At 40.2% G+C, this 13831-nt stretch overlaps 1 protein-coding gene across 1 annotated transcript in view; it reads left to right on the forward strand.

Moving 5' to 3' along the window:
* SLC39A9 (solute carrier family 39 member 9) overlaps positions 1-13831 on the forward strand; it is a 61349-nt gene that overhangs the window by 42399 nt on the left and 5119 nt on the right. The window contains exons 3-6 of the mRNA XM_059373474.1: positions 1460-1657; positions 9656-9724; positions 10803-10888; positions 12202-12336. Coding sequence (XP_059229457.1) covers positions 1460-1657; positions 9656-9724; positions 10803-10888; positions 12202-12336 — 488 coding nt within the window. The remainder of the gene's footprint in view (positions 1-1459; positions 1658-9655; positions 9725-10802; positions 10889-12201; positions 12337-13831) is intronic.

Raw genomic sequence — 13831 nt, forward strand, 5'->3', positions numbered from 1 at the left:
TGTTTTTTAATTTCACATGGCATGTGCTTTGTGTCCCTCAAAAATATCTTTTAAAGGATTAAGGGAGGGTCTAAAATATTACAAGCTTGTGTAATTTCTTTGATCAAAGGTAAAAATGCTTAATTTGATTGTAAATGAGAAATACCCATCATGTTAGCCTCTCTTCATTAAATACAGCGAAGATCAGGATTCTGGCATTGAGGTATTTATGCTTTGAGTGTCATATGTGAGTATAATAAACCAGAAGTGTTATTTGGCCAAGTGTCACTTCTATAATTCAGAGTATCCCAGCAATTATATTTCTAGAACTGAATTTAGATGGAAAGCTGTGTCTCTTAAACTGCTCTGCCCTTTTGGTTTCTAGTTAGTGATTGCCTACTGGTATATGTTTTTAAGATTTTATTTATTCATTTGAGAGAGAGAGCACGAGCAGGGGAGAGACACAGAGGGAGAGGGAGAAGCAGGATTCCCCGCTGAGCTGGGAGCCAAACTCAGGATTGATTCCAGGACCTAGAGATCATGACCGAAGCTGAAGGCAGACACTTAACTGAGCCACCCAGATGGCTCCCCTCCTGATATTTTTTAAAGCTAGAAGTTTTATACTCAGTTTTCTCTTTATTTGCAATTTCTAAATCAATTGAGGTCTAAAACTACATGAATTTGGTTGAAACTATTTTCATTACTACTGCTCTTCATTTGCCTGTCTTCATCAGAACAAAATTTACTGTAGTTTCTTGATGATATTGGCACAAATTTCTTAGCCAAAAAGAAGGAACTGAGGATGATATCACTTGGGAATATGACTGCTTTCTTGTTCGGTGATTTGCTTCCACTTCCAGGTGTTGAGAGTAATAGGCAGTTAAAACATCTACATGCCAGATACCTGGGTGGCCCAGTTGAAGCATCTTCCTTCAGCTCAGGTCATGTTCCAGGGTCCTGGGATCGAGCCCCACATTGGGCTCCCTGCCCAGTGGGAACCTGCTTCCCATCCCCTGTCCTTCTCCCTCTGCCTGTTGCTCCCCCTGCATGTGCTGTCTCTCTTTCTGTGTCAAATAAATAAGTAAAATCTTGAAAAGAAAAAAAAAAAATCTGTATGTCAAAAAGTTTATGATTGGCTGGTTTGTAATATAGGAAGTAGATGTCTTTGCAGTAAAGTAAGTAGAGCTTGAAATACAGAAGAATGGGAGCATCTATAAAAATGTTCCGAGGAGGAGGGGCACCTGGGTGGCTCAGTGGGTTGGGCCTCTGCCTTCAGCTCGGGTCATGATCTCAGGGTCCTGGGATCAAGCCCCACATCGGGCTCTCTGCTTAGTGGGGAGCCTGCTTCCCCCTCTCTCTCTGCCTGCCTCTCTGCCTACTTATGATCACTCTCTCTCTGTCAATTAAATAAATAAAATATTTTAAAAAAAAATGTTCCGAGGAGGAAAAGTTTTTCTCTTCATGGTTCATTCTGTTCTAGGTAAACACCACCAAGTGAGTGAAACACAGAATGTGATTGCGTCAGACAAAGCAGCAGAAATACCAGTTGCCCATGAACATGAGCACAACCATGACCACACACAGCTGCATGCCTACATTGGTGTTTCCCTTGTGCTGGGCTTCGTTTTCATGTTGCTGGTAGACCAGATTGGCAGCTCCCATGTGCATTCTACTGACGGTAAGTGGTCCCAAGACTTTCTGGGCAGTACAATAAATTTACAGTTTAGAAAGTCACAGATGATTGAATAATTCAATATGTATCAATGGCCTTCTTTAGTGCCAAAAACTCTTGTCTTTCTTGGGTACTAGTGAACATTTTATTCAGTTGGGGGAGTTGGTGAGTTGTGACATGTGGCACAAGAGAGTGCTCGTTGGGTTATTACCATGCTTATCTCAAAGCTGTCTCATTTTGTTGAGTCTAGGGCAGAAATTCTTTTATTTGGAGGGGGGGTGCAGAAATTCTTAACCTTTTTTGTGCCGTGGAGCCCTTAGGCATTCTGAAGCCTGTGGACCTTTTATTGGAATCATGTTTTTAAACATGTAAACCATAATGTGTTGGATTACAGAGAAAACCCGATTATGTTGAAATATAGTTCCAAAACATTAAAAACAAATTTATGATACAGTAATGTATATCTTCTTTATTGATGCATTAATTAATCAAGTAATATATTTAAATCATATGCAAGGTGGAGTTAAATTTTATTTTTTTAGGACAGCAGCATGACAGATAGCTTTTATTGCTTAGCTTGGCTAAAAACAAAATTGTGAGAGGGAATTCAACAAGGCAACAGAGTGTCAAGTTGAACATCCAGTTGATCTGGTTTTTCGTTTTGATGGTTACTAGTATAAAAATTCTTGCTTCAGGAAGATATTTTCTTACAAATACACTTAAACACATTCATACCTTGCTTTCCAAGGAAAGATACACTTCCTCAACTACAACTACTATTCTCCAAGACTTGAAATTTAACTCCAGGCATAGTAGCTTTAGAAAAAAATTTTTTTAAATTAATTACTTATTTATTTATTTTTAAAGTAAACTCTAGGGGCACCTGAGTGGCTCAGTTGTTAAGCGTCTGCCTTCGGCTCAGGTCATGATCCCAAGGTCCTGGGATTGAGCCCTTCATCGGGCTCCTGGTTGGCGGGAAGCCTGCTTCTCCCTCTCCCACTCCCCCTGCTTGTGTTCCCTCTCTTGCTGTGTCTCTTTCTGTCAAATAAATAAATAAAAATCTTAAATAAATAAATAAATAAAGTAAACTCTACACCCATCATGGGACTCGAACCCATGACCCCAAGAAATCACATGTTCCACCAACTGAACCAGCAAGGCACCCCCAGATATAGTAACTTTTTTGTATTAAGATCAATGAATTCATTAGGAAACAAGACAGGTGAACATAGGGGAAGGGAAGGAAAAATAAGACAAAAACAGAGAGGGAGGCAAACCATAAAAAACTCTTTATAGGAAACAAAGTGAGGTTTGCTAGAGGGGCAGTGGGTGGGGGCATGGGGTAATTGGTGGTGGGCATTAAGGAAGGCATGTGATATAATGAGCACTGGGTGTTTTATACAACTGATGAATCACTAAGTTCTACCCCTGCCACTAATAATAAACTATATGTTAACTAAATTGAATTTAAATTAAAAAAATTTTTAAAAAGATCAATGACTCCATCTTTGGCTGGGTCAGCATCTTTAATATGGCTTATATTATTTAAAAAATAAAGATTCTAATCCTTGATACAACATTAATGCCACCATGATAGAATAAATGTGGAAGAGTTGCATCAAACTCCCCTAGAGTTTTATAGAGGGGTTTATAGATAATCTCTTTTCAAATACACTGACAGAACTTTGCGGACAGGCACTGCTGGAGAGCAGCATAGAGGTGTCTGTCCAGTGAGAGATCCCCTGACTCCTGCTGTTTAGTAGCTGAATGACTGCGTGCAGAGTTGCCTGAGAGGTGCCCAGCTTCGTCACGTGAGCATCTGCAAACACAGAGACTGTCATCGTGCAGTGTGGTGGCACTTTATATGCCTTTAAAGTAGTGATGAGTGGAAGCAATGATAGGAAGATATCCACGGCTGTAAAATAACATGAAGTTATCAGAGTACTCCTGGCAGTGAAGTATAGGTGGTGCCAGTATTTGCAGTTTTATGGTCTGTACCCATAATCCAAGGAAGTGGTGAGTTTCACTTAGAGGTTAGTAAAAATTAAAATGCACTTTTTTTCTGAGTCAGGGTCTCAGGCACCCCCTGCATTGCACCTGTGTTCTTCTGTGTGGACCCTAGGTTAAGAATGCATGGTCTACAAAAAAAAAATCTGAAAAAGCAGGCAAAAGACATGAACAGATAATTCATAAAAAGGTAATTAAAGTGGTCCTTAAACATATGAAAAGATGTGCAATTTCACTTAAGAATGTACATCAAGGGACGCCTGGGTGGCTCAGTTAGTTGGACGACTGCCTTCGGCTTGGGTCATGATCCTGGAGTCCCGGGATCGAGTCCCGCATCGGGCTCCCAGCTCCATGGGGAGTCTGCTTCTCCCTCTGACCTTCTCCTTGCTCATGCTCTCTCTCACCACCTCTCTTTCTCAAATAAATAAATAAAATCTTAAAAAAAAAAAAAAAAAGAATGTACATCAAAACTCTGCCGAAATGCCACTTCGAACCTGTAAGGCAAAAATTCAAAAGCTTGAGAATATACTCTGTTATCAAAGCTACAGTGAAACATACCTTCACCTATTGCTATGAGAGTACAAAATTGTACGGCCGCTGCAGAGGGGAATTTGGCCATATCAAACAAGACTATGTTTGTATCTATCCTTCAACGCCAAAAATGCCACTTCTGAGAATTTATTCTGATAATGCAGCTCCAGTAGGAAAATACACATGCATGAGGTGATTCCGTACAGCATTATTTATCATTGTAAAACCACTTAAATGTCCAGTCATGGACATTGGTTGAATGAAGTGTGATGTGTGCATAGAATGGAGTTTTACAGGTCGCCCTGAAAAAGGATGAAGAATCAGTTCTTTGTGAATTGATAGGGAGAGATTTCTAGGAGATATTTTTAAGGGGGGAGGGAGCCAAAATGTAAATTAGTATCTATCATATACTACATTTTGTGTAAGAAAGAGGGGGACTAAAACACATACATCTGCTTATTTTTACAGAAAGGATACCAAAAGCTCAGCTAGACAACTGTAAGAGGTGGGTAGGATGGAGTAGAAGAGTTTCAGGAGGGCATGGCACTTCCCTGGGCATGCCTCTTTGATGTCCAGTCAAATGACTGGATGACTTTTGGAAACATGCTGCAATTTCCCATATTCAAAAAATAAAATGAAATCAACAAAGTTAGGGGAAGCTAACTGAAGCAGGTGAACTGTAATTCAAATGAATAACACAATCACACTGAAGGGGATTTAAGAAAAAACTCAGATGACATATGAATATAGTATTTGACTATATATTTTTAGTTTTGAATGGAGTTGGAGGAGAAGCATAAAAAATTACTGAACTCTTTTTAGTAGGCTTTGCTTTTTGTGAAAGTACAGGTAAAAACAATTCTGAAGCTGTTTTAGGTATATTCTAGGATTAAGCAAGTGTTACTCTCACTTGAGTAAGTGTGCTGCTGTTGGTGGAAGCAGAGTTCTTACTGTGGAAGAGGGGACGTGCAAATACGGAATGGGGGAAGGCGAGAAAGAACCCCTATAGGGATGGACTGGAGTTGGAGCTATTGGACTCATGATTTCTAAAATGTATGTGTGTATATGTGTACATATATATGTGTGTGTTTATGTATACATGTATGTATGTCCTAGTTCTGTCTGCAGAGAGGGCCTAGAAGTAAAGACACCCCAGTAGCAATGAGCATACCAGTGCTCTTCAGAGAAATGGCTGATTCCAGGAGAGGGGCAGGGTAAGTACAAAATGAGCTTGGAACATCTAGTGCTCAAAAAAAAAGGTAGGAAGGAAGGGGAAAAATGGAAGCTTGTCACAGAGTTTAGAACCAGCTTGAAGGGGTTCCTGCTGGCCAGATCTAAGACAGTTTGAGCACCAAAAATAATTACGAACAGTAATGAAACAAAAACCATTGAGAAAATGGGAAGCACTGAGCACATTCATGTAAGAGAGAAGAGGAGGAGGGAGAGCACTTGCTTCCAGTGGGTTGCTAAATGCCAACTTGTAAGTATAGAAAGAGTGCTGGCAGGAGAAAATCCTTTTTGCAAGCTTCGTGGTAAAAATTGGCACGTGCCAGAGTCAACAAATGTTAAACCTAGGGAGTAAATTTTGATTTTTTTATTAGTAGTTGCAAGGGAAAAAGGAATAATGAAATAAAGAAATCCGGTAGTATACTTGACCAGATGATCAAGGTTAAAGTCTTCGGTGTCTGTTTGCAATGTGAGCAAATAAGTGCCTATCAGACCAGCCTCCCCACAGATAACTGGGAAAATTTTTGAAAAACCTCTATGAAAAGACACTAGGGAGTGGCCTAAAGCAGGAAAATTCTGAAGGGGCGTCAACCCTTAGAATAGGGTAAATTTCTGTTTTTACTGCTTTTAAGCAGTCAGCTCCCAGTTAGGGTAGCTAAAACTGATAGAAAACTCGGTCTCTCTGGCCTAAGGAACTAGAGGTCAGGTAGCTACAGCCACTGGAAATTGAGGGGAGAATCTTAGAAAGGAGAAATACAGAGAAACACAGCCCCAGATTTCATATATAAACTCAACCAACATCTGGCTGAGCCTCGAACCATTCTTTTGCAGGCAGACTCAGCTAAAGAGGAAAGAACTGACCTGGGATTCGGGCAGCTGCCGGAAAGACAGACTTGGCAGTTTAAGCCAAACCAAGTGACTTCAGGCAAAACACAAAGTGGACACTCTTTGGAGGCATATAATTGAATCCGGAGTATCCACAAAATGACATTCACAATTTCCAGGATATAATCCAAAATACACTGTACTAGCAAGCAGCAGATAGACATAGATTCTGTGCCTATAGACATCCTGAGAAGCAGCACCTGTGTGGTATTCCATCTGAGGATGCATAATCTCAGGCCGCATCAGACAAACCTAAAAGGAAAGGATCATTCTTTTCTTTCTTTCTTTTTTTTTTTTTTTAAAGATTTTATTTATTTATTTGACAGAGAGAGGTCACAAGTAGGCAGAGAGGCAGGCAGAGAGAGAGAGGAGGAAGCAGGCTCCCTGCTGAGCAGAGAGCCCGATGCAGGACTCGATCCCAGGACCCTGAGATCATGACCTGAGTCGAAGGCAGCGGCTTAACCCACTGAGCCACCCAGGCGCCCCCCCCCTTTTTTTTTTAAGATTTTATGTATTTGACAGAGAAAGAGCACAAACGGGGTGCAGGAGAGGGAGAAGCAGGCTCCTTACTGAGGAGGGAGCCTGACGTGGGACTCCATCCCAGAATCCTGGGATCATAACCTGAGCCACCCACGCGCCCTGGAAGGGATCATTCTATTAAAAAACAAGAAGGGCTCAGAAAGGGACATGTATTCTTCAGAGATACCAGTGTTACAAAATCGAAGGCAAAGAAAATGCTCCAGATTAAAGGAGACTAAAGAGATACAACTAAGTGCATATATGACCCCAGACTGGATCCTTCCTGGGAAGGAAAAATGCTCTGAAAGACATTCCTGGACAGTTAACAAAATTAAAATATCCAAGAGAAATGAGAAAAAAAGTATCAATGTTAAATTTACTGAAGTTGATCATTGTGATTATGTAAGATAATATCCTTTCTCTTAGGAAATATACTTTGAAATATCTGGGGGTAAGGAGTTTTCATGTATGCAACTTACTTTGAAAAATGTGTGTGTGTGTGTGTGTGTGGTTTGGATACAGAAAGAACATGAGCACAAATAATGAAGCAAATGGGGCAAAATGTTAGATAGTAGGTCATTCTGAGAAATGAATAATGAATGTTTTTTGAACATTCTTGAAACTTTTCTGAAGATTTGAGAGATTATTTCAAACTTTTATTTGAAAGATTACTTGAAAGATTTGAAATTATTTCCAAATAAATGGTTTTATTTGTTTTTTTTTTTAATTTTGGTTTTTTTTTCCCCAAATTCATTGAACTTAATTAGCCTTTTTAGTCCAAGGGTACTTTTTGTTAATCTCCTTGCACATATTATTTCTTTTCAGTATTTTTCCATACACTTTTTCTTTTTCAACAGTCTTACATGTATTGGGAAATTGATTTAGTGATAAATGATTTTATTTGCGTGCTTTTTAAATAGCAAATGAGAAGCACCCTCTGGTGGGATGGTGTTTGATTCCAACTGGATTGCATAGTTGCTCCCAGTGGCATTTATGACATTTTTGTGATTCTCATCAGTTTCAATTTTAAATGCATTTAAAGGCCCACTGGTGCCCTATAATCCTATACAAAGAATTAAAAATAGCTTGTGTTCCTTTATTCTTCCTCCTGTTTCATCTCTTAAGTCACTGTTTTTGCTTGCTTTTATGTATCCAACAATTTGGTTTTACCTATTATCTACAGGGTTTTATATATTGTTAAATATTAGTAAAAATTCATTTATTAAATTTATGCTGCAGTATAATCTTTTCCTATAGATTTGTAAAAACTGTGTTTTAATTTTAAATCCTCTAATATTTATTAAGATGCTATTTATAACCAGACATCAAGACTGTATAAAGGAAAGTCAAAACAAGCTTAGCATACAGTATAATATGATACTCTTCACAGTTTGGGGCTACATTGAAATATTTGGTGTCTCCAACCAATTAGGGACCTTACTGTCCCTTCCTTGTAGTGTTTAACCAGAAGGTAATTTTATTTTTACTAAAAAGATAACATGTTACTTCACTTACATATGTTTTTTTCCACTATAAACCATTCCTTCTGTGTTCTGGTTTTTTCCAGAAGATTAAATCCTTTGGAATTTATTTGGGTAATGTCCATCTGTCATTTCATCTGGCTTTTTGATGTCCCCATTTTTAAATTTTATGTTGTTCGGACATTATTTACTCGCTTGTGTATTTCCTGCTATAGCAGAAACATTAATGTGACACAGAGAAATATTTTTCCTCTCTCCAATAAGGATTTTTTAAGCAGCTGTTGGGTTTCCAGTGCTGTGCTACATTCTATAAGATGTAAAAAAGAAATGGAAAGAAGTGGAAAACTCACTTCTGTGTAGTCTACAGTCAGTCTGGGGATATAAGACCTATTTGAGTGAAAATAGCTGTATATATCTCAGTTGTGATCTAGGAACAGATCTGAAGTAGCATGCAGAGTCTGTGCACATAGAGCTCTTGGTTTCTAGGCAAGGGGAACCTTTTGACCTGGAAATAATCTTTGATTCTTTCTTGAGGGAAGTGGTCCTAGAATTAGACTTTGAACAGTGGCTAGGTTTCAGATTGATGAACTGAGAAGTTTAAGTTCATGCCCAGAATTAAGGAAGAGAGATTTGGGGGGAAGGACAATGAGAAGGTTTTGTTAGAAGGTGTTAAAGAAACTGGTGTAACTGGACTGAGTAGTGAGGAATCTGATGATACCAGCTAATAAAGAGATTAGGCACCCAGTGTGGACTGAATCTTAAAAGCAGCAGATAACTGGCATTTCAGAAGAGTGGGGTGATTCAGAGTCGAATCCAACAAGGATGTGGAAGATGAGTTAGATGAGGGAGAAACGAGAACAGGGGGAGACCAGCTGGGAACCTGTTGCTCATTGACGTTCAGGTGGCTGCAGATTCAGGTTAGGACAGTGGCAATAAAATAGAGAAGGGCAAACATGACAGACATTTTGGTACTGGAATGAAGATAAAGTTGCAGGCGGCTGGGGGAGAGGGGTAGGTAGGCAATGACGAGATAGTCTATGGAGACACACCAAGAGGCCACCGAACACTTTCCAGGGAGAGCTGGAGGGTTAAGAGGTGTGAGGCAGTTGAGGCAGTTGGGGGTCCCATATTGTCTGTTCAGGGAAGGCTGGGACTAATAAAGTGTCCCTTCCTGCCCCGCCTCTTTCAGGACAGGGGAAGCTTCCAAGTGTTTGAAGCCAAAGAGAAAAGACAGTCATAGGGAAAATACAATCAAAACTTGAAAAGCTTTCAAAGAATATTACCTCCAGGTCATTTGTTCTGACACTTTCTGTTTCACATTGCTTCGTGGCTGACTTGTTTATTTGTACTTCAGATCCAGAAACAGCAAGGCCCAGCAATTCCAAAATCACCACCACCCTGGGTCTGGTTGTCCATGCTGCAGGTAGGTAGGGTTGGGTGGTGGTGAGACCCTTTCTCTTATGTCCTGGCCTGGGAGGCTTAGTGTGTACATCGCAGGGACCATCCACATGAACTGCCCTTGGGCTGGCCTTTGGGGGGAGGGTTACTTCATGGAGTCCTCCCACACAAGCACTGGGCCAGGAGGACTCAGTGTCGGGGATTTGCAAGCCAAGAACAGTTTTTATATTTTTTTAATGGAGGAAAATATTTTGTGGCACATGAGAATTACACACAATTCAAATTCTAGTGCCTATAAATAAAGTTTTTTGGAACACAGTGATGCCCACTTGTTTACATATTATCTGTGACTGCCTTTGCAAAGTGATGGCAGAATGGGTAGTGACTGCAAGGGAGCAGATGGCTTGCAAAGCCTGAAATATTTTGTCTCTGGCCCTTTAAGAAAAAATGTGCTGACTTCTGCGCTAGAGCCTCATCTGGAAAAGAGCCTTGACATTTTGGTACTGAGGAGCCCTGTTTCTCAGTATAAACCCGAAGTGCCTATTGAGGCAGGGGTGGGCTGTAGAGTGCAGATGGTGCGGGATCGCTGACTGGGCATGCCTTAGAGTCATAACTGAAGACCAGTCCCAGCAGTAGGTATCTATGACCGACAAGGCGTGTGGAAGAGGACACACTGTCACCTGGACCTTTCTAGTGTAACATGCTTATCTGACAGAAGTTCACCCATTCAGCCAATATTTACTTCTTGAGCATAAGTCACCTATGTGGAGTTGGAGTATTTTGTTTTTTGTTTTTTTCATCTACAAGATGCAGAGATGCTTACTTTGCAATCTCTGCAATTTCTGTTTTAACAGCTGACATATTGCATACTTGGGGCCAGGTACTATGCTGTTTACGTATGTTATCTCATTTAACCCTCATGGAAATCCCAAGAATACATACTTCCTTGAGCCCATTTTAGAGATGAGAAGGCTAAGGTTCAGAAAAGTTAAGGAACCTTCCCAGAGTCACACAGCTCTACCTGACTCTAAAGCCCACACATGATACTACTATACTGTTGTTGTTTTTATACTGTTTTACATTTTATTTTTTTCCAAATTTAGCGGATGGAGTGGCCTTAGGAGCAGCAGCCTCTACTTCACAGACTAGCGTCCAATTAATTGTGTTTGTGGCAATAATGCTACATAAGGTAAGCGGAATTTTAGTGGAAGATTTGATATTGAATATATTCATAATTAAAATTTCTCTTGGTCATTGGTATTTTTTTGGAACGGGAAGGTTTTTTAGTTGTTTTCATAATTGCCATTCATTTGAGATAATTGACGGGCTCTGTTCATAGCTAGGGTTTTTTGTTACTCTTAAACTCACTTGAAGGGACTTTTTTTATGGTCATGTACACAAACTTTTTTTTTTAAACAGATTTTAATTTTATTTTGTTAAATTATCAGTGGTAAATCAGTTAGTCTACCAATTTTAACACTTATATGGATCTGTGTAACCACAGTCAGGACATAGAACAGCTACATTACCCCAAAACCTCCTCCCACCACCCCCAACCTATGGAAACCACCCCTCGGCTCTTTTTGAGAATGTCATATGATTGGAATCATCTAGTACATACTCTTTTGAGACTGGCTTCTTTCACTCATAATATCAACCTGTTCATAGACTAAGAGGTTCTGTCCTGTGCTTTCCAATCCTGTTCTGTCTTTCCTTGTTACAGTATCACACTGTTTCCATTACTCTCTGTAACCTTACTGATGCGGCTCCAGCGTCTCTGGGGTCTGTCCGTGATATCTGAGTATCATTCGCTGATCCTTTATCACCCAGCAGTAGTCCCTGGTGCGGATGTACCACAGTTGTTCATCTAGTCACCTGCTGATGGACACTTGGGTTGTTTCCAGTTTTTTGGCAATTAAAACTGTAGCAGTACAAGCATGTATAGGCTTTTGTGTGAACACAGCCGGCGTTTCTGTCATGTACACAAACTCTTAAATTCTCTATAGATCTCTACATTTTATTTTTTTTAAGATTTTATTTATTTATATATTTGACAGAGAGTGAGAGAGAGAGAGAGGGATCACAAGTAGGCAGAGAGGCAGGCAGAAGTGGGGGGAGCAGCACCGAGCAGAGAGCCGATGCAGGGCTTGATCCCAGGACCCTGAGATCATGTCCTGAGCCGAAGGCCGAGGCTTAACCCGCTGAGCCACCCAGGCATCCCGAGATTTTTATATTTTAAAGTAATTTTTTCTTCATAAATGTTTTTGTTTTCTTGTACTCTTTTCTTGCTGAAACACACACATACACACACACACACAGACGCAGGATATTTTCTTAGCTTAGAACATTAATTCCTAAAAGGCAGAACTCAGTCTTACTACCATGCCTGGTTGTTTTTTTATTTTTGTTTTTTTGGTGAGAATTCAGTCAAATGACACATGCTTTGTAATATAGAAGTGATCCATACTTTAAGAGTAATTAGGAATGCTTTTTCTTTTCTAGGCACCAGCTGCTTTTGGGCTGGTTTCCTTCTTAATGCATGCTGGCCTAGAACGGAATCGAATCAGAAAACACTTACTTGTCTTTGCACTGGCAGCACCAGTTATGTCCATGGTGACATACTTAGGACTAAGTAAGGTAAGTCTGACTCATTCCTCGCTTATCTAGACAAGTGTCTAATTCTTTTGTGATTTACCAGAACCTGTGGTCTTCTATGTTGAATTATGCAATTAAGTTACCCATTCAAACTAAAGATGAAATTAAGATAAAAGCCAGTACAAAGTAAACATCTTAATTCCATGGCATTCTCTTCGTAAATTTAGAGCATTTTTCCTATTCATTTATTTTGAAAATTTCTTCCCCATCAGTTCTGGAAACATTTGCACAGATATATGATCCTTATTTTTTTTTATCTTTATTTATTTTTTATTTTTTAAAGATTTCTTTTTTTTAAGATTTTATTTATTTATCAGAGAGAGAGAGAGCACAGGCAGACAGAATGGCAGGCAGAGGCAGAGGGAGAAGCAGGCTCCCTGCTGAGCAAGGAGCCCGATGTGGGACTCAATCCCAGGACGCCAGGATCATGACCTGAGCCGAAGGCAGCTGCTTAACCAACTGAGCCACCCAGGCGTCCCTTTTTTAAAGATTTTATTTATTTGTCAGAGAGAGAGAGAACACAAGCGGGGGATCAGCAGGCAGAGGGAGAAGCAGACTCACTGCTGAGCAAGGAGCCCAGTGTGAGACTCAATCCCAGGACCCTGGGATCATGATCTGAGCTGAAGGCACACACTTAACTGACTGAGCCACCGAAGCGTCCCCAGATATATGATCTTTAAAATAGCTTAACTGAAGCCTAACCAAACACACTAATTTTGTTTGACAGGTATATAATAAGTCACAACAGTACAAATTTAATGTTTAAGCAGGTGCATGAAGAGTGAGGAACAAGCAAACGGCAGTTTTGAGGAGAATAGGGGATGAGCAGAGAAGTCTATATTCTCAGTCATCAAATACTAAATATCCAGTTCTTTATCATTACACTGAACATAACATCAGACCTCAAGTAACATGTGTTCTTTGTCAGTTCTGAGCCTGGGCATTCTTCCCTGATGTTCAAGGTGGACCTTTCCCTGCCTTCCAATTCTGTCCCCTGGGGCTGTAGTCTTTTTTTTTTTTTTTAAGATTCTATTTATTTATTTATTTATTTGGCAGAGAGAGACAGTGAGAGAGGGAACACAAGCAGGGGGAGCAGGAGAGGGAGAACCAGGTCTCCTGCCGAGCAGGGAGCCCTTTTCAGGGCTCGATCCCGGGTGGGATCATGACCCAAGTTGAAGACAGACACTTAATGACTGAGCCACGTGTGGGGCTGCAGGTCTTAACAGCCCTCCCTGTGGTACTTCAGTGTCAACTGATCTGCCACAGGAGGAAAATTTTAGAACCAAGCTGACTCAGGGCTAGTTCATAGGAATTGCTTTCCCCCATACTCTCTCTGATGGTCATTGGCTCTGACTGTTATTCCATTCGTAGTTGATAAAGTAAAACTTGTATTAAAAATAAAAATACGAGAAATGAGGTCGTTAAAACACGATTAAGTTCCCGTTCATCAGGTTCATTGATTTGGATTGCTAACAAA

This window comes from Mustela nigripes, chromosome 13 (genome assembly GCF_022355385.1).
Source record: "Mustela nigripes isolate SB6536 chromosome 13, MUSNIG.SB6536, whole genome shotgun sequence".
NCBI lineage: Eukaryota > Metazoa > Chordata > Mammalia > Carnivora > Mustelidae > Mustela > Mustela nigripes.